This window comes from Schistocerca serialis, chromosome 6 (genome assembly GCF_023864345.2).
Source record: "Schistocerca serialis cubense isolate TAMUIC-IGC-003099 chromosome 6, iqSchSeri2.2, whole genome shotgun sequence".
Taxonomy (NCBI): Eukaryota; Metazoa; Arthropoda; class Insecta; order Orthoptera; family Acrididae; genus Schistocerca; species Schistocerca serialis.
Genome location: NC_064643.1, coordinates 717,584,162 through 717,609,008, shown reverse-complemented (window position 1 = coordinate 717,609,008; position 24,847 = coordinate 717,584,162). Strand labels below are relative to the sequence as shown.

At 39.3% G+C, this 24,847-nt stretch overlaps 1 protein-coding gene across 3 annotated transcripts in view; it reads left to right on the top strand.

The window, feature by feature from the left end:
* Positions 1-24,847, top strand: part of LOC126484023 (BTB/POZ domain-containing protein 6-like) — a 79,682-nt gene that overhangs the window by 493 nt on the left and 54,342 nt on the right. For all 3 annotated transcript variants that reach the window (XM_050107350.1, XM_050107351.1, XM_050107349.1), the window contains one exon: positions 17,983-18,105. In XM_050107350.1, coding sequence (XP_049963307.1) covers positions 17,983-18,105 — 123 coding nt within the window. The remainder of the gene's footprint in view (positions 1-17,982; positions 18,106-24,847) is intronic.

The following is a 24,847-nucleotide window of genomic DNA, read 5'->3' as shown; positions in this document are numbered from 1 at the left end:
TTGTATAAGTAATAAATATAGGAAGTTAAAGATGAGTTCATTAGGGATTTCGAGTGATAATTGTCCAATCAGTGAAGTCTTCAAAACAGTTGTCTTTTGGTCATGAAAACCTCAGCAGACAGCCGCGTCAAGTAATGCATGGTTGTTTATTCAACCAAAAACCTTTCCAGATATTTGGAAGCATCGTTCTTTTATTTGTCGAAGTGATTCTAGACGAATCAATTTACAGGATATGTATACGTGATTAGCGTTTAACATTAATGAATACATTACTTGTGAGCCCGACTCGTGCAACTGCACTTAACAACAACGTTTTTTACTTCAGGCTACCAGCTTTTAGATAGAAATTCCCCCATGGAATAGGAGTTGCCCAGGGGAGATGATTTTAGGTTAGATTTAAAACTTGCTTTGCTACCTGTGGCATTTTTTTTATTATTGGACAACTAACCAAAACATATTGTTGCTGCATAGTCCTGTTGGACTCCTTTATGAGCCATTTTTTTTTTTATTTATTTATTTATTTATTTATCTCTTGTTCCGGTGATCCATGTTGTGACAGTATCACAGGATATGGAACGTGTCAATTTTACAAGCTTTTGGCCAGAATTTATGGTAATACATAAAACAAAACAAAAACAGTAAACAGTAACTTAGGTCCCACTACAAAAAAATACATTTTAGATATAGATAGAGATTACAAAACAAAAAACAGTGAACAGTAACTTAGGTCCCACTACAAAATACATTTTAGAGAGAGATAAAGATTACAAAATAATAAGTGTTACAAAGAAATAAATATTGCAAAATATATGTTCACAATAAAAATATTCGGTATTACAAACACAAATTTGGGCATTTCACAATACAAGAGATGTTAAACACTGTAGTTCAGGAACTCTTCTAATGTATAAAATGATCCTTGCAATAGGAACTGCCTTAAGGTTTTTTTGAACAGGAGATCATCATCTATCAAACACTTAATTCTTGAAGGGAGGGCATTAAAAATCTTACAGCCACTGAAATGGACTCCTTTCTGCACCATACTTAGATTTGGCTGTTCATAGTGGATATCATGTTTCCTTCTAGTATTGTGACTGTGATATGCACTATTCAGCTTAAAGATGGATTTTTCTTTCCTTATGAAGCACATCAATGAGAATATATATTGCGCAGTGGATGTAAGTATTTCAAGCTTCTTAAAAAGATTCCTGCATGTGGCTCTAGGATTGACTCCACACATGATCCTTATGGCTCTTTTTTGTACACACAGTACTTTTTTAGCCAGTGGCTGATTTCCCCAAAATATAATTCCAAATGCCATAATTGCATGAAAGTAACCATAATATGCTGACTTCATGGTTTCCATATTTCTATAAGAAGAAACAATGCGCAATGCATATGTTGCTGAACTTAGTCTTTTGCACAGATCCACGATGTGGCTGGACCAATTCAGTTTGCTATCAATATGCAAGCCTAGGTATTTTGAGGAATCTACCCTGTTCATTGTCTGCTCACCTACCTTTACAAATATTTCCTCATCTTTGGATGTTTTGTGGAACTGACAACAACTTTGATAATGGGCAGTAAAGCTCATTTTTTCATATAGAGGAAATGTGTCATGAAGTTGAATTGTTTGTTTCCAAGACTAGCATTCATACAAAGTGCAGAAGTAGGTGGAATTAATCGTTTGAGCAGCTCAGTTATATGCTTCTTCCAGTACAAGGTTAAAGTCATGTGTTGGAGAAAAAAAAAAAAAGAAAAGAAAAAAACACCACCACTTGGTTGTGGTGACAGACTGATCTGTAGTGTAGCCTGAGGTCTGGGTTTGGTAGGAAGGTGACAATTAGGATGGGAGTTGGCGAAGTCAACAAATCAGAAAGCACAAAATAATGGTTGTGGTAACAGATTAATGGAGTGCGAAGCCTAATGGTTGAGTCCATCCCATGTTTTATTTTGAGCATTCTAGCCTATTTACTGACTACTGTTCATTTGCAAAATCAGTTCTTGATATGACTGTTTGGTGTACAGAGCTGAATGTATTGTCTTTTTTTTTTCCCCCCCAAAATTTAGGGAGATTCGATTTTCAGAGAACCGCTTAATAGTTATTTGGGAAATATTATTTAAGCAACTCTTCTTTTACTTTCACTCTGTTGAGATTTATTATAACACTAGTATTGCCTGCAAAAAGTGCCAATTTTGCATGAAATTAATCAATGTATCTTTTTCTACTACTGCCCAGGCTATAGTTCAGTAGTGGCAAAATGTTTAGTAGCAACGTTTGCATGTTGTTATGGTATTCAGTCTAGAGACTGGTTTGATGCAGCTCTCCATGCTACTCTATCCCCTGCTACCTTCTTCATCTCCAGGTAACTACTGCACCCTACATTCTTCTGAATCTGCTTAGCGTATTCATCTCTTCATCTCCCTCTACGATTTTTACCCTCCACGTTGCCCTCCAATACTGAATTGGTGATCTCTTGATACCTTCTTGAATCTCTTCATCATCTGCAGAGCTAGTTAGCATATAAACTTGTTCTACTGCGGTAGGTGTGGGCTTTGTGTCTATCTTGGCTACAATAATGTGTTCACTATGCCATTTTGGTTAACGTTACAAGGACTGATCAGTCAATCATCCAGACTGTTGCTACTGCAACTACTGAAAAGCCTGCTGCCCCTCTTTAGGAACCAAATGTTTGTCTGGCCTCTCAACAGATACCCATCTGTTGTGGTAGCACCTATGATACAGCTATCTGTATCACTGAGGCACGCAAGCCTATCCACCAATGGCGTGGTTCATGGCGGTTGAACATTAGCATATTGGTTAACATTTGCTATAATGGACAATGTATCATTTGATTCTCTATGAATCACTTTTCATCACTTGGCACAAAATGGTGATGGTCTTTTGTATCAGACACTGTACATCCGCCCTCAAAACTTTTATCCTGATCAATTTTTGCATCTTCAATAATTTTTTTTAGTATAGATAAATTCAGTGAAATGCACATTTTTCTTGGCAATCTAACATATCAGTTGGTGTTAAGATTTGTTTGTCAGTTGGGCGCTGAAGGCTAGCTCTTGCTGCTAAATGCTTGACTATGCCCCCAGTTCTGTAACATGGTGATTTCCCATGGCTAGTTCCGAAAAAATTCCATTCTGCAGTCATGCCAAAATTATTTTTTATGATGGCAAAGATTTAGGAAGCTCTTAAAATTTTTACTGTGTGCCAGAACCATCACTAAAATAATGAATATGCTTAATTTCTTTAAAAATGCACTTCAGGAATATGATCAAGTATGTTAAAAACACATGCACTGCAACTGCGTCATGTTGGAGGCAATCACTGGTTATGCAGTAGCTGACACTTTGTAGTTCTTCATTATCTTTGTAGTAAATGTCAAATGGATGTATTGTAGCTTGACTATTTTCCCAATGGAATCCTTGAACCGCGTCTTGGACAATAAAGAAGTAATTTTCAGCGAAATCCATTAATATAATCAATCCTCCTGATTTGAGACCTTATTTGGTGAACTGCAAATGTTTGCTCTGATGCTTTGCAAAGTAGTGGTGAGTAGAAAGGGCCAAAAGTTTTGTAAGTAATAGTTCAATGAATTCTTCATCTGTCATTTCTCTGGTTTCAAGTGTATCTCTGTCAGTGTGAGTCCATTGTTTGAACTTAACTGTATCCTCTGGGTCAATATCTGCAAAAGCACTTTCCAAATATTCCTTTAGAACCTCTGTTCCTGCACATACTTTACAGCAATGAAGCATGCAATCATTGTTTCCAAATTACAGACAGTAATATTTTGTAATCTTTTAATGGGCTATGTGCCAACATTAGTTTCACATTTTGGTGTTTTGTGTAGACACAAACTGAATGTGAAATAGCTGTGCCTACAGTCACACACCACTTGGACCTTAATTCACAAAACTTGGAAAATCCAGTTTCCAGTCCCTTTTTATTGTGATACATGACAAACATTTCTTTTAAGTTGCTCAGTAATAAGTATTTTTGTTTTTGAACCTTTTCTCCATCAATCCAAACAATAATACAGTCCTTTTTTTCCTGGACAAATCCGACTTGGGCTGTGCCAATATTCCCTGTTCAGCTTTTAACTTTCTAGCCTTACGTAAACACAAAATTCTTCCATAGTCTTCTTGATAGACTAGCTTTGGGGAACTAAGGTCAAAATTTGAATTTTCTCATTGTGATTTGATATAGGCCTATGTAATTTGTCTTTCAATTCTTGGATCAGCTGACTGTAATCTGAACAAGTCAAGCATTGCTTGCTTGCTTGCACCAGTTCACTGGGATCAAGTCCTCCCACTTCTGCAATTTTCTTAACAATTGCACCTTCAACTTAATGTATTTTGCACCTTGCATATTCTTTTGTATCCCTTGCACCTGTCACAAACAGGTTTAAAATCACCAAATAAACAGCAAAATGAATATTTAAACACTACAGACATGTTGTTATTGTTGTGGTCTTCAGTCCAGAGACTGGTTTGATGCAGCTCTCCGTGCTACTCTATCCTGTGCTAGCTTCTTCATCTCTGAGTAAATACTGCAATCTACATCCTTCTGAATCTGCTTAGTGTATTCATCTCTTGGTCTCCCTCTACGATTTTTACCCTCCATGCTTCTCTCCATTACTAAATTCGTGAGCCCTTGATGCCGCAGAATGTTTCCTAATAACTGATCCCTTCTTCTAGTCAAATTGTGCCACAAATTCCCCTTCTCCCCTATTCTATTCAGTACCTCCTTATTAGTTACGTGATCTACCCATCTGATCTTCAGCATTCTTCTGTAGCACCTCATTTCGAAAGCTTGTATTCTCTTCTTGTCTAAACTATTTATTTTCATGTTTCACATCCATACGTGGATACACTCCATACAAACACTTCTGCAAAAGACTTCCTGACACTTAAATCTATACTCTATGTTAACAAATTTCTCTTCTTCAGAAGAGACATAATCAACAAAATTTCAAATTTAAGACACAATTTGTGCACCTTACCCAAATTCTAATAAAATGAAATGTGCTCTGTTGAATGGTGTTAATGAATGCAATGTGGTAGATGTCCATTTTGAGACACATGACTTTGAACATAGTTATATTTTGATACATTCATGTTTTTTAGCAAATTTACACTATGGTTACACATTACACAGTAATTAAACACACAAGCGAGGCCCAAATTTGTGATATACTACACACCCAGACAGATGGCAGTTTGCCAAAAGACCAGGTCCATTACTTATGACTCATTAAAGTATGGGACAAATTTCTCACGACATGATTTGTTGCCTACTTTGAACCCAGATTATGCCAAATGCATTGCTTTCTGAATTCTATGTCCATCATTTGCGTGTGGAGCACAAAAAATTGTACCACTATATCCAGAAGAAAGAGTCTAGCTCTCTTACATTGGGAAGAGTGGAATGTCAAACTTGAAGATTTTTTTCATGACTTTTTGGTCTCAGTGAAAGTGGTCTTCACAAAAGTGGCTTTAGCACCTCAACCAAGTTACAAGTGAGCCTGAAACTTCGCATAAGGTTCATGTAGGGCCCTCAGGTACTTACTGTACAAATTTCATCAAAATTGAAGATGGTCGAGCTGGGAGTGTCTTTTAAACTGGGACACTTGATATGGAATGACCCAAAGGCAATTTGAAAATCAAATCATGAGCCAAAGTACATGTACAGTTTTACTGACTACTTCTTGCACGCATTATGAATTTTGTACAAAAGGCTATGTCCAAAATGAAATAAGGTTATTTTCCTGATTCAGTAATTGAGAAACCCTCCAAAGTATCCATAAACTACTCCCTAGCACCATTCTTCAAAGTTTCAGGCGAGTTGCTTGCATTGTTAAAAAAGTCCATCACTGTTGAGAAGGGATCTGCTGCCTTATTTTTTTATTTTAGTTTTATTTTTTCTTTATTAAAACCCATAGATCTTGCACATTACAGCTGATTATGCCATAAGAAGTTTGATCCCAGAATACCTGCCAAAAGATGCCACTGGCATCAGTTCTTTAAGGAGATTACAGTTACTGAATGAGAGGTATATTCAAGTGAGACTACTCTGGTCTTTGCAGTCCTTACAGGAGCGATACTTCAGGGACAGTGTCATGTTTCTAGATTACTCGCTAACTACCGGTTCTAGAAACTTTGTCTTTCGCGGGACAGTAGGCATCTGTCTGAAAGCATCTGCCCTTTCAGGTTTCTAAGTGTTTCTGTATGTTCTGCCACGAGTTCAACAGCCCTGTGGGTGTTCACCATTCATACAGCCCTTCTTTGAATACATTCAGTACACACTGTTAATCCTATTTGGTATGGATTCCACACACTTGAGAAGTATTCTAGGCTGGAATGCACAAGTGTGTTATTAGCATTCTCCTGTGTAGATTGACCATTTTTTTTCCCAGTATCCTGCCAATAAACCACTCGACCTGTGTCCGAGTGTAAGTGATCATTCTATTCCATATCCCTGTATAAATTGTTGCACCCAAGGATGTAGATGAGTTTACTGATTGCAGTTGTGGATCATTGATATTGTAGTCATAGGTTATTACTTTTCTGTGTGGAGTATCATATTGTACATTTCTGTACATGTAAAGCAAGTATTCCATCTTTGCACTTTCTTATCAGGGTAAAAATGGATACCTCTCCATCATTTCTCAGATAGTATTTCATTGTAGATAACTGCATCATCTGCAAAAGAAGTTTGAATTTAATTGTATAATTGTCTACCTGGATATTAATATACAAAATGAATAGCAAGGGTCTCAACACACAGCTTTGGGGCATGGCTGAAGTTATTTCTGCGTCTGCCAGTGATCTCTATTGTAGGTAAAATATTGTGTCCTACATACCAGTAAATTGCGAATCCATTCAACAAATTTGGTGATGGCATCTTTGTTAATAATAGAGAAACAAATGCTTTTTGGAAATGAAGAAATATTGCATCCACCTGACTGCCTTGATAATATAATTAAACTTATCAGGTATACATGGTGTCCTGTTTATCTTGACCAAATAACTGTTTGTCCAGATGCAAATTACAAAATGTATCAAACAAATATTCTTTAGCCGTCAGGGGGACATCAGTCAGCACGATTGTCTTCATTGTAGCTTTGGCTTTTACAAAGATGTGAATAGCGGTATGACTTTTTTAAATGGCACCCTGTATGTTTTATTCAGTAATTCATTTCCTCTCCTAAAGACCTATTCAAAAATGTATCACAGTGCACCATTCACTGAAACACAACATTATTAATTACATAACACAACATTAACACTGATGCTCCCAGCACTTAGTGCAGGTACTCGGGGTAATGGAACACATCCACGTGTTGACATTGACAGAGGACAATGTAAACATAAGTAGAATGCACAACCATCGTCAGTTGGAGAGTTGTGTGAGTAGAATGTACACCAACGAAGAGAAGGTAGATATGGTACTCGTCTATGTGGAATGTAAGTTAGCAGAACAGTAATTGCAATACTGTTTTCTTATGTACGGATACATTTAGTACAGCAGTTTAGTTCTTGTAAATACTGTTGTGTAGAGTAGGCATACAGTAAAGGCTGTCCTTCGTACAAACTGCATCGACATAACATTTATTTTATTGTTGTTGAAGGTAGGCGAAATGCTACACAGGCAGCAGGACTGTACAGAGAGCAATATCCTGACAAGAACCTATCTTCCCGACTGATGTTTTTGCCTCTTGTTGTGACACTTCAGGAAACGGGAAGTTTCAACCCACGACTATGCAATCATCGTAACACTCGCACAGATGAAGGTGAAGGTGCCGATGTTACTGTTCTCGCTTCCGTTGCTGTGAATCCACATGTGAGCACATGACAGCTTGAACATGATTATAGCATTCCTAAAACCAGTGTACATCATATTCTTACATGTCATCAGTTCCATCCTTACCATGTGCACCTGCATCAAGAATTGCATGGGAATGATTTCTAGAATCGTGTACAGTTCTGTCAGTGGACAGAGCAGCAAATTCTCGCCAACCTGAACTTCTTCTCCAATGTTTTTTTTACCAATAAATGTTCCTTCTCAAACAAAGGATAGGTAAAAACAAGGAAAATGCATTATTGGTCCAGTGACAACCTACAATGGCTTAGGCAGGTGGAACATCAGCATCAATGGAGAGTTAACATCTGGTGTGGGATTATTGGCCCTTATTACATCAATGGTAGTCTGAATGGCACAGCATATGCTAACTTCCTCAGACGAATTCTTCCTCCTCTTCTGGATGAAGTGCCGCTGAGAACCAGAGTGCTTATTTGGTATCAACACAATGGATGTCCAGCACATAACGCCTTGCATGCACGCCGTGTTCTGAACTGAAGGTATCCTGCCAGATGGATTGGTCGAGGAGGAACAGTTACTTGGCGTGCTAGGTCTCCTGATGTAAATCCTCTGGACTTTTTTCTTTGGAAATGCATTAAAGACGTTGCCTATTGCGATATTCCAACAAGTGATCAGATTTAGTGGTTCCCTCATGTTTCTTCTTCATAGTAACATTGTTAACAGTAGGTCCTGATACACAAACCTTGTGAAAACTCTGTTATTGAAAACCATAACTTATAGATCAATTTCAGTGCTTTCTGTTCACTCATTTTGAAATAAAACAGGTATGTGATGTTGATTCATTGTACAATTACAGGCTCTTCATCCCATTTGATAGAAAAAGAAATAGGCAGTGTGTACTTCATTGTTCATATATCTTCAGTTTTGCAAACAGACTTTGGTAATTTCAGGATCTTTGTGTAAGAAGTAAAGGTCCTAATACAGAGGAGATACTTTCGTGTTCCAAAAATTATCTTTCCTCTTTTTAGCTGCACTAGTTTGCAAACACGTCTGTTCTGTGATCACAATTTCCCAGCCATTGTGACATTAATGATTCTGATGTGTAACTTCCTGTGAAACAAGGTTAAAAAATAACAACTCCATCACTGCTTATTGCTGTCCTGCAGCATGATGTTGCCCTTTGCGAATTTTTGATACCTGACTTGTGCACTGGAAACACATAGTGCTAACAGTACTTGTTGAATTGGCATCAGCGTTCTTGCAGCGTCATTCGGCGATCTCAGAAAAGAAGTATCAGGATAACAGTTCAAAAACTTGGTCAGATAGCTACAGCAAAGTCAAACCCTTCAATTTCTATGGAAGCACTCTTGTTTATTTTCATTTAAATAAGCCTTTAGAAGTCCATGAAAATGACAGGATTGTCTTTGAAACTCACAACACTTCTTATGTAATCCTGCTGGATGTGCATTCTACTATCCCTGATTGTTTACAACCTACTCCCTGCATTTGCAATTGGCACTGTAACTTTGGAATAATTTGCTATTTCCCATTCATGGACATTCTGTTAAACCTAGCAACACTAACCTATTTTTCATAATGAGTACTACCAAGGAAGGGAGGAGGGGATTTGCGTCCACCAGAAAAAATTTAAAAAACTTATTTTGTTAATTGTTGTTAAACTTTGCTCACAAAAGTTTTTAAGTAGATGCTGTTGTGTAAGAAGGGTCCGGAACCTGAAAATACTCATATCAACTCATTTTCCTTTATTTGTATACCGAGAGGTGGTGTACTTTATGATCACCGTAAGATAATAAAGGAAAAACATAAATTTCATTAACAGCATTGTGAGAAGGAAAGTTGCTACTCACCATATAGCAGAGATGCTGAGTTGCAGATAGGCACAACAAAAAGACTCTCACAATTAAAGCTTTCGGCCATTAAGGCCTTCATCCACATTATGCTCACATGTCGCCCCCCCCCCTCCCCCACATACACACACACAAAATGCAGTCTCGGGCAACTGAAACCACACTGTGAGCAGCAGCCCCATTGCATGATGGGAGTGCCGACTGGATGGGGGTAAGGAGGAGGCTGGGGCGGACAGTGAAGTGCGGCAGGTTAGATGGAGAGCAGGGGAGGAGGGGGGGGGGGGGGGAGTAGCGGAAAAGGAGAGAAATAAAAAGACTGGGTGTGGTGGTGGAATGACGGCTGTGTAGTGCTGCAATGGGAATACTGAAGGGGCTGGACGGGTGAGGACAATGACTAATGATGGTTGAGGCCAGGAAGGTTAGGGGAACGTAGGATGTATTGAAGGGAGAGTTTACACCTGTGCAATCAAGAAAAGCTGGTGTTGATGGGATGGATCCATAATGCACAGGCTGTGAAGTAGTTATTGAAATGAAGGATATTGTGTTTGGCAGCGTGTTCAGCAACAGGGTGGTCCACTTTCTTCTGGGCTACATTTCTTCGGTAGCCATTCATGCAGACAGACAGCTTGTTGGTTGTCATGCCTACATAGAATGCAGCACAGCGGTTGCAGCTTAGCTTGTAAATCACATGATTGGTTTCACAGGTAGCCGTGCCTTTGATAGGATAGGTGATGTTAGTGACTGGACTGGAGTAGGTGGTGGTGGGAGGATGTATGGGACAGGTCTTGCATCTAGGTCTGTTACAGGGGTATGAACCATGAGGTAAGGGAATGGGAGCAGGGGTTGTGTAAGGATGGACGAGTATGTTGTGTACGGCAGAATACCACTGTGGGAGCAGTGGAAACGATAGTGGGCAGGACATTCTCATTTCAGGGCATGACAAGAGGTGACTGAATCCTTGGCAGAGAAATTAATTCAGTTGCTCCAGTCCTGGGTGATACTAAGTTAAAGGGGAATGTTCCTTTATGGCCGGATAGTGGGACTTTGGGAGGTGTTGGGAGACGGGAAAGATAAAGCATGGGGGAGACCCTCGGTATATTTCAAGAGGGACTTGCCGTCATGCAGATGTGGTGACAGTGGGTGGCTAGGTTGTACGGAAGGGACTTCTTGCTATGGAATGGGTGGCTGCTGTTGAGTGGAGGTGGTGGCAGCTGTTGAAGTGGAGGTATTGCTGGTGGTTAGTTGGTTTGATATGGATGGAGGTACTGATTTAGCCATATATGAAGTGGAGGTCAACATTTAGGAAGGTGGCTTGTTGTGTTGAGTAGGACCAGGTGAAGCAAATGGGGGAGCACTTGTTGAGGTTGTGGAGGAATGTGGATAGGGTGTCCTCACCTACAACCCAGATAGCAAAGATGTCATCAGTGATTCTGAACGAGGTGAGGGGTTTAGGATTCTGGGTTTTTAGGAATGATTCCTCTAGATGGCACATGAATGGGTTGGCATAGGATGGTGGCATGCATGTGCCCATAGCCATAACTCGAATTTGTTGTAGGTATTTTCTTCAAAGGAGAAGTGATTGTGGATGAGGAGATAGTTGGTCATGGTGACTAGGAAGGAAGTTGTTGGTTTGGAATCTGTTGGTCGTTGGGAAAGGTAATGTTCAATAGCAATAAGGCCACGGGCATTAGGAATGTTAGTGTACAGTGAGGTGACATCAATAGTGACGAGCAAGGCACTGTGTGGTAAAGGGACAGGAACTGTGGAGAGTCAGTGGAGGAAATGGTTGGTATCTTTTATATAGGAGGGTAGTTTCCGGGCAATAGGTTGAAGGGGTTGGTCTACGAGAGCAGAGATTCTCTCAGTGGGGGCACAGTAATAGGCCACAATGAGGAGTCCTAGGTGGTTAGGTTTATTGACTTTAGAAAGCATGTAGAAGGTAGGAGTGCAGGAAGTGGTAGGGGGAGTAGAGAGATGGACTCAGGGGACAGGTTCTGGGATAGGCCTGATGATTTGTGTAGTGACTGGAGATCGTGCTGGATTACTGGACTGGGGTCACTGTGGCAAGGTTAGTAGGTGAAAGTACCTGACAGCTGGTGGAGTCCTTCCACCAGGTAATACTTTGCGGTTCAAGACAACAGTGCTGGAGTCTTTGTCCGCAAGTAGTATTATGAGGTCGGTATCAGTTATTAGATGGTGGATTATGGTTCTTTCTCCTTATGTAAGGTTAGCTTCTATGTTGAGGGGTTTGTAACGGAATAGCATCTCATGCATGCTCAATTTTCTCTATAAGATCATACCTTGTATGTGGTCTCGCAGCGAAACTGTGTTCCTGAGATTACCCTACAGAAAGAAGTCTAGATAAAAAGTGAAACTTCAAATTTTTTTAAGTGTCTTTTTTGGCCATCTTTGCTTCAAATTATCTTTATGAAAATTGTTCAAGAAATCCTATTTTATTATTTCACTTAAGTGAGTTAAAAAGTTGTACAAGATGACCTAGTTTTGAATCTTTCAAGAAAATGCAGCAGGAGATATGTCAAACAAATGACTGCATCTGTCTAAGTATTATGTCGGCGAAAGTAAAACTTTACTAATGTCTTTGGGAACATGTTTAAAAGTTAACACAAAATTTCAGCAAAATCTGTGATGATCATGTGGGATTTTTTTTAATAAGACCACTTGGCATGGGCTGGCTGAACCTTAATTGCTTAAAGAGTGGGTTCACAATAAAGTATTCCATTCTTTATAACCCACAGACCTCAGCATTAAGGGAATTTGATTAATTTTCTTATTAAATTGAGAAAACAAATGTGCATACTTGGAGCTGCAAGATGCTGGGACACCCCCCATAAATTGATCTGTGGAAGGGTTCCCATGCAGTAGTTTTTTGGATGCTGTAATGGCGTAAGAAGGACAAGTGCATGAGGCTCATCAGTGGTTTTGTGGGATATGCAGAAGAGATAGGCAGATAGTGGAAGGTAGACAACATTCCATTAGAACTACTGATGGCCTTGGGAGAGCCAGTCATGACAAAACTCTACCATCTGGTGAGCAAGATGTACGAGACAGGCGAAGTACCCACAGACTTCAAGAAGAATATAATAATTCCAATCCCAAAGAAAGCAGGTGTTGACAGATGTGAAAATTACCGAACTATCAGTTTAATAAGTCACAGCTGCAAAATACTAACGCGAATTCTTTACAGACGAATGGAAAAACTGGTAGAAGCGGACCTCGGGGAAGATCAGTTTGGATTCCGTAGAAATGTTGGAACACGTGAGGCAATACTAACCTTACGACTTATCTTAGAAGAAAGATTAAGAAAAGGCAAACCTACGTTTCTAGCATTTGTAGACTTAGAGCAAGCTTTTGACAACGTTAGCTGGAATACTCTCTTTCAAATTCTGAAGGTGGCAGGGGTAAAATACAAGGAGCGAAAGGCTATTTACAATTTGTACAGAAACCAGATGGCAGTTATAAGAGTCGAGGGGCAAGAAAGGGAAGCAGTTGTTGGGAAAGGAGTGAGACAGGGTTGTAGCCTCTCCCCGATGTTATTCAATCTGTATATTGAGCAAGTAGTAAAGGAAACAAAAGAAAAATTCGGAGTAGGTATTAAAATTCATGGAGAAGAAGTAAAAACTTTGAGGTTCGCCGATGACATTGTAATTCTGTCAGAGACAGCAAAGGACTTGGAAGAGCAGTTGAATGGAATGGACAGTGTCTTGAAAGGAGGATATAAGATGAACATCAACAAAAGCAAAACGAGGATAATGGAATGTAGTCAAATTAAATCGGGTGATGCTGAGGGGATTAGATTAGGAAATGAGACACTTAAAGTAGTAAAGGAGTTTTGCTATTTAGGGAGTAAAATAACTGATGATGGTCGAAGTAGAGAGGATATAAAATGTAGACTGGCAATGGCAAGGAAATCGTTTCTGAAGAAGAGAAATTTGTTAACATCGAGTATAGATTTAAGTGTCAGGAAGTCGTTTCTGAATGTATTCATATGGAGTGTAGCCATGTATGGAAGTGAAACATGGACGATAACCAGTTTGGACAAGAAGAGAATAGAAGCTTTCGAAATGTGGTGCTACAGAAGAATGCTGAAGATAAGGTGGGTAGATCACATAACTAATGAGGAGGTATTGAATAGGATTGGGGAGAAGAGAAGTTTGTGGCACAACTTGACTAGAAGAAGGGATCGGTTGGTAGGACATGTTTTGAGGCATCAAGGGATCACAAATTTAGCATTGGAGGGCAGCGTGGAGGGTAAAAATCGCAGAGGGAGACCAAGAGATCAATACACTAAGCAGATTCGGAAGGATGTAGGTTGCAGTAGGTACTGGGAGATGAAGAAGCTTGCACAGGATAGAGTAGCATGGAGAGCTGCATCAAACCAGTCTCAGGACTGAAGACCACAACAACAACAACAATAGAAGGAGCATGAACAGAACTTATGTTGACAGTTATGTAGTGAATTTGAAAAATAATATTAACCTGTTGCTTCAGTTAAAAACAGATGAGTCTCAGGCAGACATAGAAGTAAACTGGGCACAACGATGCCTGTAGGTAAACTATGAAGAGAACAGTATTGTATAACAGGACAATCTTCTGCAGTTGTGGTTGTGGTGATCTTCAGTCTGAAGACTGGTTTGATGCAGCTCTCCATGCTACTTTATACTGTGCAAGCCTCTTCATCTTCGAATAACTACCGCAACTTACATCCTTTGAATGTGCTTTACTGTCTCCCTCTTAAGACTTTTCCCTCCACACTTCCCTCCAACACTGAGTTGGTGATCCCTTGATGTCTCAGAATGTGTTCTGCCAATTGATCCCTCGTTCTAGTCAGGTTGTGCCACAAATTTCTTTTCTCCCCAATTCTATTCAGTACCTCTTCATTAGTTACGTGATCTATGCATCTAATCTTAAGCAATCTATTGTAGCATGTTTCAAAAGCTCCTACTCTCTTCTTATCTAAACAGTGTGTCATCCAGGTTTCACTTTCATACATGGCTACACTCCACACAAATATTTTCAGAAAAGACTTACTAACTAACACTTAAATCTTTATTTGGTGCTAAAAATTTTCTCTTGTTCAGAAACACTTCTTTTCTATTCCAGTCTACATTTTATATCCTCTCTGCATTGGCCATCATTTGTTATTTTACTGCCCAAATAGCAAAACTCATTTACTGCTTTAAGTGTGTCATTTTCATATCTAATTACCTCAGCTTCAAGTGATTTAATCCGATGACATTCCATTATCCTTGTTTTGCTTTTGTTGATGTTCAAATTATATCAAGACATGGTTCATTTCATTCAACTGCTCTTGCAAATAGTTTGCTGTATGCAATAGAATTATTATGTCATCAGCAAACCTCAAACATTTTTATTTCTTCTCCCTGAACTTTAATTCCTTTTCAAAATTTATCTTTGTTTTCCTTTACTACTTGCTTAATGTACAGATCGGATAACATCAGGGGTAGACTACAACCCGATCTGACTCCCTTCTCAATCATTACTTGCTTTTCATTCTTCTTGACTCTTATAACTGCTGTCTGGTTTCTGTACAGTTGTAAACAGCCTTTTGCTCCCTGTGTTTTACCCCTGCAACCTTTAGAACTGCAAAGAGAGTACTGTCAAAAGCTTTCTGTAAGTCTACAAATGCTATAAACATAGATGGATGATGGATGGATGGAGATAATTATACGGATGCACAACAGCAAGGTTTTCAGCACCTGCGCGAAAACAGATTGAAATGAGTGTCTGTAAAATACACAAAACAGAAAGATAAAATAGCACATAAACACAGGTTAACAAAAGTTGGAGAACTACATGTGTACCTGCATCTAAACGTAGGTTTGCCTTTTTGTAACCTATTTCCTAGATAAGTTATAGGGTCAGTATTGCCTTGTGTGTTCCTACATTTCTCCAGGATCCAATTCCGTGCAGTCTGGTTCCACCAGTTTTTCCATTTTGCTGTAAAGAATTCTTGCAAGTATTTTGCAGCCATGACTTATTAAACTGGTAGTTCAGTAATACTGACATCTGTCAGCACCAGCTTTCTTTGGAATTGAAGTGATTATATTCTTCTTGAAGTCTGGGCGTTTTTTGCTTGTCTCATATGTCTTGCACACCAGATGGAAGAGTTTTGACATGGCTGGCTCTCCAAAGCTATTAATAGGTCTGACAGAATGTCGTCTATTCCTGGGGCCTTGTTTCGACTTACGTCTTTCAGTGCTCTGTCAAATTCTTCTCACAGTATTGTATCTCATCTTCACCCATGACCTCTTCTGTTCCTATAATATAGCTTGCAAGTTCATCTTCCTTGTATAGATCCTCTGTATACTCCTTCCACCTTTCAACTTTCCCCTCTTTGCTTAGGACTGGTTTTCCATCACACTTCCTGTCAGCCTCATTTTTAGACATTTGCGTTCCCTTTTGTCTGGTTCATTTGCTGCATTTTTATATTTTGTCCTTTTGGTCACCCAAGGGTTTCCACAAGGCCATGTTGCTTTTAAGTGTTTGATTCTCAGCTGCCTTCACTATTTCATCTCTTAAAGCTACCCATTCGCCTTCCACTGTATTCCCCTGTTCTAATCAATCAATGCCTAATGCTCCCTCTGAAACTCTCAACAACCTCTGGTTCTTTCAACTTATCTGGATCCAATCTCTTTAATTTCCTACCTTTTTGCAATTTCTGTAGTTTTAATTTACTCTTCATAACCAATAAATTGTGGTCAGAGTCCACATCTGCCCCTGGAAATATCTTAAATTTAAAATCTGGTCTCTTCCACATATATTGCCTTCTTTCATGATTCTGTAACAAGTGTTAGCAATGATTAAATTATGCTCTGCTCAAAATACTATCAGGTGACTTCCTCTTTCATTCGTTTACCCTAGTCCATATTCACATATATTTTTCCTTCTTTCCCTTTTCCTACTATCAAATTCTAGTTGCCCATCACAATGAAATTTTCGTCTCCTTTGGCTGTATGAATAATTTCTTTTATTTGATCATACATTTCTACAGTATCTTATTCATCTGCAGAACTAGTTGTCATATAAACTTGGACAACTGTGGTGGGAGTGGGCTTTGTGTCATTCTTGGCTACGATAATGCGTTCACTATGCTGTCTATAGTAGCTTACCAGCATTATTCTTTTTTATTCATTATTAAACTTACTACTACTACTACTACTACTACTACTACTACTGCATTACTCGTATGTGATCTTGTATTTGTAACCCTGTATTCACCTGCCCAGAAGTCCTGTTCCTGCTACCATCATACTTAACTAATTCCCGCTATATCTAACTTCAGCCTATCTATTTCCCTTTTAAAATTTTGTAACCTACCTACATGATTATGGGATGTAACATTCCATGCTCTGAACTGTACAATGCCAGTTTTGTAGTTTTGTTTCTCCTGATGACAACATCCTCCTGAGTAGTCCCTGCCTGGAGTTCCGAATGGGGGATTATTTCTATCTCCAGAATATTTTACCCTAGAAGATGCCCTCATCATTTAACCATACAGTAGAGCTGGTGTGCCTTGGGGAAAAATTACAGCTGTAGTTTCCTCTTGCTTTCAGCCATTCACAGTAGCAGCACAGCAAGGCCATTTTGGTTAATGTTACAAGGCCAGGTCAGTCAATCATGCAGACTGTTGCCCCTGCAACTACTGAAAAGGCTGCTGCCCCTCTTCAGGAACCAGACGTTTTTCTAGCGTCTCAGTAGATATCTTGTCAATGTCTTTTGCACCTAAATTACATCTGGCTGTATCGCTGAGGCACGCAGGCACTACTCCAGTGGCAAAGTGCACTGTTGATTTGGAGATGGGGAATGAGATCTTCTGCAGTATATACTATATATCCTCTGACATACAAAACTGAATGTAGTAGTTCCAGAAAGCCACTGCAAGTTTAGACTGTGTGGATGAAAGGTACACTACAGTAATAATTCCCATATGACAGGTAGTTGGTTTGCTCATTTTCTGCATTTCAGGTAAGGCATGTGTGAGGAAGTATAAGAGAAAAGTTCATAAATTGTATTTTGCATGCATTTAGTTTCCCATAAGTCTAAAAATACCAACATGTATTTACAGTCATTGAATTGTTGTCAATATTTTTGTGTTTTTTACCAATAGCTACTAGCTAGAAACCTTGTATAACCAGTTCAAGGCAGAAACTTACAATTTAATTTCTGAGAGTATTTGTTTTCAAATAGCAGTTTGATTATCAGTTATTTATCAGTAAGAAAAAATAATATTTTCAGGTTGGTAACACATGTGACTGGCAGATAAGACGACAGAAGGTCAGTGAGAGGGGCAAGTTCTTGCTGGAAACCGCACAATGGAGCGATTGTCAGTTTGTTGTGGGGACTGAGCCTCATCAGCAGGTAAGACAGGCAGTACTACCCCATTCATAAACTGTATTGTGTGTAAGTATTCAGTTGTACTTGTGTCCTTACCATTTATTTAGTTTTTTTTTTAGTTATTCATTAATGTCATGAACCCCCGCATTCTAATGGTTATTTGTATGTTTATTAGAAAAGGCAAACATACATTTATGTAAGGGGCATTCAAATGAAACCCAGTCACTAGTGTAAAGTGAGGGTAATGATTTTATTAACTAAAAAATGTAGTTATACACAATACACATACTCAAGAATAGTCGCCAAAAGTGTTGGCACATTTATCCCATTGCGACACTAGCCGGTTGAGTCCATCCTTGAAGAAGCTAGTAGGCTGCTGTTGGATCCTGGCCTGGACTCAGTCACACACTTTGTCATTTATTGCAAATCGATGTCCGCGAATAGCTTGTTTTAGAGGTCCAAACACATGAAAGTCACACAGTGAAATGTCAGGTCTGTACGGTGGATGTTCCAGTGTTTCCCACCGAAACTGCTGCAGTGTTGTCTTCACCACATTGGCCGTCTGTGGGCGGGCATTATCATGCAGGGGGATGATGCCATTGGACAGCATGCTTCGACAATTCGACTTGGTGGCTCGCCTGATGTTCTGTAAAGTGGCTTGATAGCACCAGGCATTGATAATGGTTCCCCATTCCAGAATTTGTGTGCACGGTTTTTTATTTCCTTGCAGGTGGTGAAGTCGCATGTTTCCACTGCTTGCTTTCTGGTCCAAAATGGTGACACTATGTTTCGTCACCTGTGACCATATGCGACAGAAAGCCTTATTCCTGCTCATGACAATGTTGCAGACGACCCAAAGATAGCACCATTCGAGTATTGCGCTGTTCAGCGGTCAGTTGGTGAGGAACCCACTGTACACAGATTTATCGAAGGGTCAAGTGTTGAAGCATTATGGTGTGGGCAGTGCCCTTGCTAATGCCCAGTAACCGACGGATCTCATCCATGGTGATTCTGTGGTTGTCCAAGACTATAGTATTCCACAATAATTTCTGTTGTGATGACACGATGAGCCTGTCCAGGACGAGCATCGTCTTCCAGTGATTCCTGCCCCTCAAGGAATCGTTTGCACCATTCCACAGCACTTGAACGACTTGGACTATACTCACCGTGCACAGCCTTCATCCGTTGATACATTTCACGGCCTCAAACTCCCTCCATCGCAAAAAATTGAATCACTCCTCATTGTTCCTGCTCACTTGCCTGCATATTCAATAGTGGACGATGACTTGTGTGACCACCTTCTCTTTGGCGTGAAACGACTCTGGTGCTATGCAACATCAAATGGTGCTCATGCGTCAGTCACTTTTCCTATAGATGGCACCACCATGCCTGCAGTTATGTGGTGCCACCTTAAGTGTAAGGCAAAGGTAGACGCACTGGCCAGGTTTCATTTGAATGAACCTCATAGCATTTATGATATAGAGGAAGCTTTTGAAAGTGTTGACTGGAATCACTCTTCGAAGTTTGAAAGATAGCAGTGTTAAATACAGGGAGCAAAAGGTTATCTAAAACATTTACAGAAACCGTACTGCTCTTATATGAGTTTGAAGGATATGAAAAGGAGAATGTGTTTAAGAAGGGATTGAGATGGGTTGTTGCCTGTCCTCCCATGTTATTTCATGTTCATTTTGAGCTACCAAACAGAACTTTGAAAAGGGAGTTATTGAAGTTCAGAGATAAGATATAAAAACTTAAAAGATTTGCTTGTTATAGAAGAGTGGTTGAACAGAGTAGATAGTGTCTTGAAAATAGGTTATAAGATGAACAAGGGCACAATTAAAACGAAGGTTGTGGAATGTGGTGAGTTTGAATCAGGTGATGCTGTGAGAGAACTGAATTAGGAAATGAAGACGCCAGTAGTAGTGAGTTTTGTTATTTGGACAGCAAACTAAATCACGTTGGCGAAGGTAGAGACAATATAAAATACAGACTGACAAAAACCAATGATAGTGTATGTCTGAAAAAGTTAAATATTTAAATGTGTAATTAATACAAATGAAAGTTTTAAGAAATCCTTTCTGAGAGTTTTGTCTGAAGTGTAGCCTTGTAAGGAAGTGACACATGGGTGATAAACAGCTCAGATGCCCAGAGAGTAGAAGCTTTCAAAAGTTTGACGAGTAGATCAAATAACTAATGAAGAGGTTCCTAATGAACTGGGGTGAAAAGAAGTTTGACCGAAAGGGGATTGGTCAATAGGACATATACCGAGGCATTAACAAGTAGCCAGTTTGGCAGTACAGGGAAAGAGGAGAGGAGGGTGGGTAGATGTACAAATTGTGTAGCGACAAAGGCTTTAATACAGTAAGCATGTTCAGTAGATGTAGGTTAGAATAGTTATGCAGAGATAAAAGAAGCCTGTCCAGGATGGAGCTGCATCAAACCAGTCACACACAGAAGATAACAACAACAAAGTTTGAAAGGTCAATGGAAATTCTGAATTACCTACCTTATTGAAGGTCAAGCTAGAGAGAATCATCAGGGTGGTAGGGCAATGCTTGAGTCACAGTGATGACACCAAAATCTTCTGCATAAATACTCCTTCTTATTATGTGGAATAAATTGGTGTATAGTCAAATATTTGTCAAGTGGTAATCCATGTTTTGTGCTGGTTATTGCCTATGTTTTCACATGTTTTAACAATGCAGTCGGATAACACGTGCAAGCTGAAAAGTAGTTCAACTAGCGGGACAAGTACTTGTGTTGATGAGTAATCATATTGATTTACTTTAATTGTAGACATATAAAGTGCAAAAGTAAAATACATACATGAGGAATTGCCAAAAACTAAGAACTCCAAATTTTTTATGTGAAGACTCTTAAAACTTTTTAAATGAAACTAATTTTATTAACATTCTACATCTATAGTCTCTATGTATACTTATTTATTTCTCAACATAGTCACCCTGGTCATGAACCCATTTGTCCCAACGAGACACCTATTTGTTGATACCATCACTGTAGAATGTTTGACTTTGTTGACAGAGCGACAGACTCAACTCTGCTTGCACTGCTTCATTAGTATCAAAGTGAAATCCTCAGAGGTGTTCTTTAAGTTTTGGAAATCGAATGGGATTAAGTTGGGACTGTATGGAGGATAACTGATGACAGTGAACCCAAGGTGTTTGATTGTTGCAGATGTCACTGTGCTCGTATGTTGTCTGGCATTGTCATGCTGAAGGAGAGAGTACTCACTGTGTGGATGAACTCTTTGAATTCGATAGTTACATTACACACAGCCATGTTAAACACTACAATTTGGGGCCATCTAGTGGCTGCAAATATGTAGATGTAAAGCATAAAGATGTAGAATGTTAATGACATTTGTTTTGCTTAAAAAGCTTTAAGAGTTTTCACATGAAAAATTTGGAGGCATTACTTTTCATAAATTGGTACCCTAAGGACACAGGAAGATTTTGAGTAAAGGCATACAATGTTTTTAGATTTTATTTTACCTTACCTGGTTAAAGTTTTGTTATTTGGGCAGCAAAATAACTGATGATGGCCAAAGTAGAGAGGACATAAAATGTAAACTGGCAATGGGAAGGGACGTGTTTCTGAAGAAGGGAACTTTGTTAGCATTGAATATCGATTTAAGTGTTGAGAAGTCTTTTCTGAAAGTATTTGTATGGAGTGTAACCATGTATGAAAGTGAAACATGGATGATACACTGTTCAGACATGAAGAGAGCAGAAGCTTGTGAAGTGTGGTGTTACAGAAGAATACTTACGATTAGATGGGTATATCAGAAAGTAATGAGGAGCTACTGAACAGAATTGGAGAGAAAAGAAATTTGTGGCACAACCTGACCAGAAGAAGGGATTGGTTGATAGGACACATTCTGACAAGCAACCTCTTGTGTGCAAAACACCAATGATGTTTACGTCATTCGACACCCCACATATTATTTACCGTGCAACCACAATATTGGCTGTTAATGGAAACATGGGTAGGATTGGAGGTATCCAATTGTGAGCACAGGATGGGCTACAGAATGTAGTCTGACAGCTTAGTTGATGAGTAACTCAGAACAGTGGTACAGTGCTAGTGGTGTTGGTAGAAAGCAGATCAGTGGTGACAATAAAGAAAGAAAACATTGGACTATATTCACAACAACAGTTGCCAAAGTTGACATTTAGTCAGAAAGGAACACAAGGAATTTCGCTCGGTGAGAAAGAAATGGCAGATGAAATATTAGTATTTCTGGAAGATGAGTCAATGGAATGCATCGTGTCGTATATGGTCAACTGTGCAAACAGTGTACATAAGGAGTACGACGACAAAGTTACATTCTTAACAATTGAAAGTGATATTGAAACAGGTAGCCAGCCACATACGAGGGGAAGTCAAAAAGTAAATGGACTTTCGAGAAACGGAATATTTATTCTAATGATATAAAACTAAAACATACATTATTTTTCTACATCACCTCCCTGCAGTTCAATACCCTCTGTCTAGTATTTCACAAGTTTTTTGATTTTGTCAGAAAAAAAGTTTTTTGGCTGCTCCTGTAACCAGTTTTACACTGCATCAGTGACTTCAGCATCGGTTGAAAATCTCCTTCCCCTGAGTGCTTACTTCAATGGTCCAAACATATGGAAATCTCTTGGAGCCATGTCTGGACTATACAGCAGGTGTTCTAACAGTTTGAGTCCCAACGCAATTATTGTTTCGGCTATCCATTTGGTAGCATGTGCCTGAGCTTTATTTTGCTGCAGGATGACACCTTTTCACAGTTTTCCGTGATGTTTGGATCTGATTGCAGGTTCCAGTTAAGTTTGCAACACATCACAGTGGTTCTGACTGTTCACAATTTTGCTTTGTGGGTGAAATGAATGATTACCGCACCTTTCATGTCCCAGAATAGTGTTAACATGATCTTACCAGCTGATGGTTGACGTTTGAAATTCTTAATTTACAGTGATGATGAGTATTTTCAAACCATCATCATCATCGTCGTCGTCATCGTCGTCGTCGTCGTCATCATCATAAATCGTAAAGTAAGTCTGCTTGGCCAGTTCGTGATGATGATGTACCCATGTTTTGTTTACAATAATGATTTGCTGTAAAAATTCATCTTCTTTGTGATGATAATGGGCCAAATGTGCATGAGAGATGTCCATCCTTTGCAGCCTATGCTGCACTGACAATTTTTTTGGTGCCCACATTGCAAACACGTCCGAAAATTTAGCCTGTCGTGTTAGATGGAATACACTGAACCATGACAGGTCATGTAAAATATTCGCAATTTTGCCCAAGTGATCCGTGATGATCACCATATCCTCAACAACTTCCAAATTGTCCTCAGTTGTTGTTGTTGATGGCCTCCCTGATCTTTCCTCATCACATTGAGTACAGGGTGCAGCAGAACTGACTAAGCAGTTTTAAGGAGCAATAAAAAGTAAAACTGAATGTATAGAGAAAAAATGGTTTTTATTTTCTAAATTAGTACAATATACCGTTTTACATTCATTTAGTTTTGAAAATAATGTCCTCAAGAAGGCGGTTGTAAGCATCAATACATTGTTGTAGATGATCCCTGAAGTTTTGAGCAGCTCTTGCACACATATTGCGAGGTATGTCATTCACTTTGTCAATAAACTGCTCTTTTAACTTTGGTAGGATGTGAGGGTGGATTTTGAAAACCTTATTCTTCAGATATTTCCAAAGAGAGCAGCCACAAATGTTCAAATCTTGTGACCGCACAGGCCACCTGACATCACCCCTGAAAGAGACGAGGCATCTCGGAAACATTTGTCTCAAAACATCAAGTGAAATTCGAGCTGTGTGAGCAGTAGCTCCTTCCTGCTGGAACCACAAGCCCCCCCTCCCCCCCCCCCCCCCACCCCACCCAGTCCATGTTCTTCAACAATCTTGTCCATTCTGGGTTGCAGAACATTGAAATGTAACATGTGGAATTCAGTGTCACAGTCACTGCTTCTTCCTCAAAAAAGTAAGGGCCTACCACGCTAAATTGTGATATGGCACACCACACTGTCACTTTAGGAGAATGTTGCAGTCTTTCATGAATAATTCGGGGGTTGTTTTTCAGCCCAATAGTGCCCACTAAGATGAAAATGTGGCTCGTCACTACTGAAGAAAGCTGCATTCAGAGGGATCTGAGCAATTATATGCTCACACAGATTTTGACGGTTGGCATAGTCTGCTGGGCGTAATTCATGAGCATTCATTATTCTGAAAGGATGGAACTTCAAATCCCATTGCAGAATCCTTCTCAAACTACAGTCTCAAATCCCCAATGCAACAGCATGTTGTCGATCAGAACGTTGCGGCGATTGTTGAACTGCTGTTCTCACCTGCTGCATATTTTCTGGCATTCTGATGGATCTATGTCAGCCATGTGTATCTATTCTTAGTGTACTGCAAATTTCCTCCAATTGCTGAACCCAGGACTGAATTGTGTTAGCGTTAGGAATGGTATTGTTCTGTGGAATGAGTTTACTATCTATCTGAATGCCTAGAAATTTGAACTGTTCAGTTTCACTAATCATATGCCCATTCTATGAAATTAAAACATCAGGTTTTGTTGAAATATGTGTTAGAAACTGTAAAAACTGAGTCTTACTGAGATTTAGTATTAGTTTATTTTCTACGAGCCATGAAGTTATGTCATGAACTGCACTATTTGAAACCGAGCCAATGTTGCACACAACATCCTTTAACACCAAGTTAGTGTCATCAGCAAACA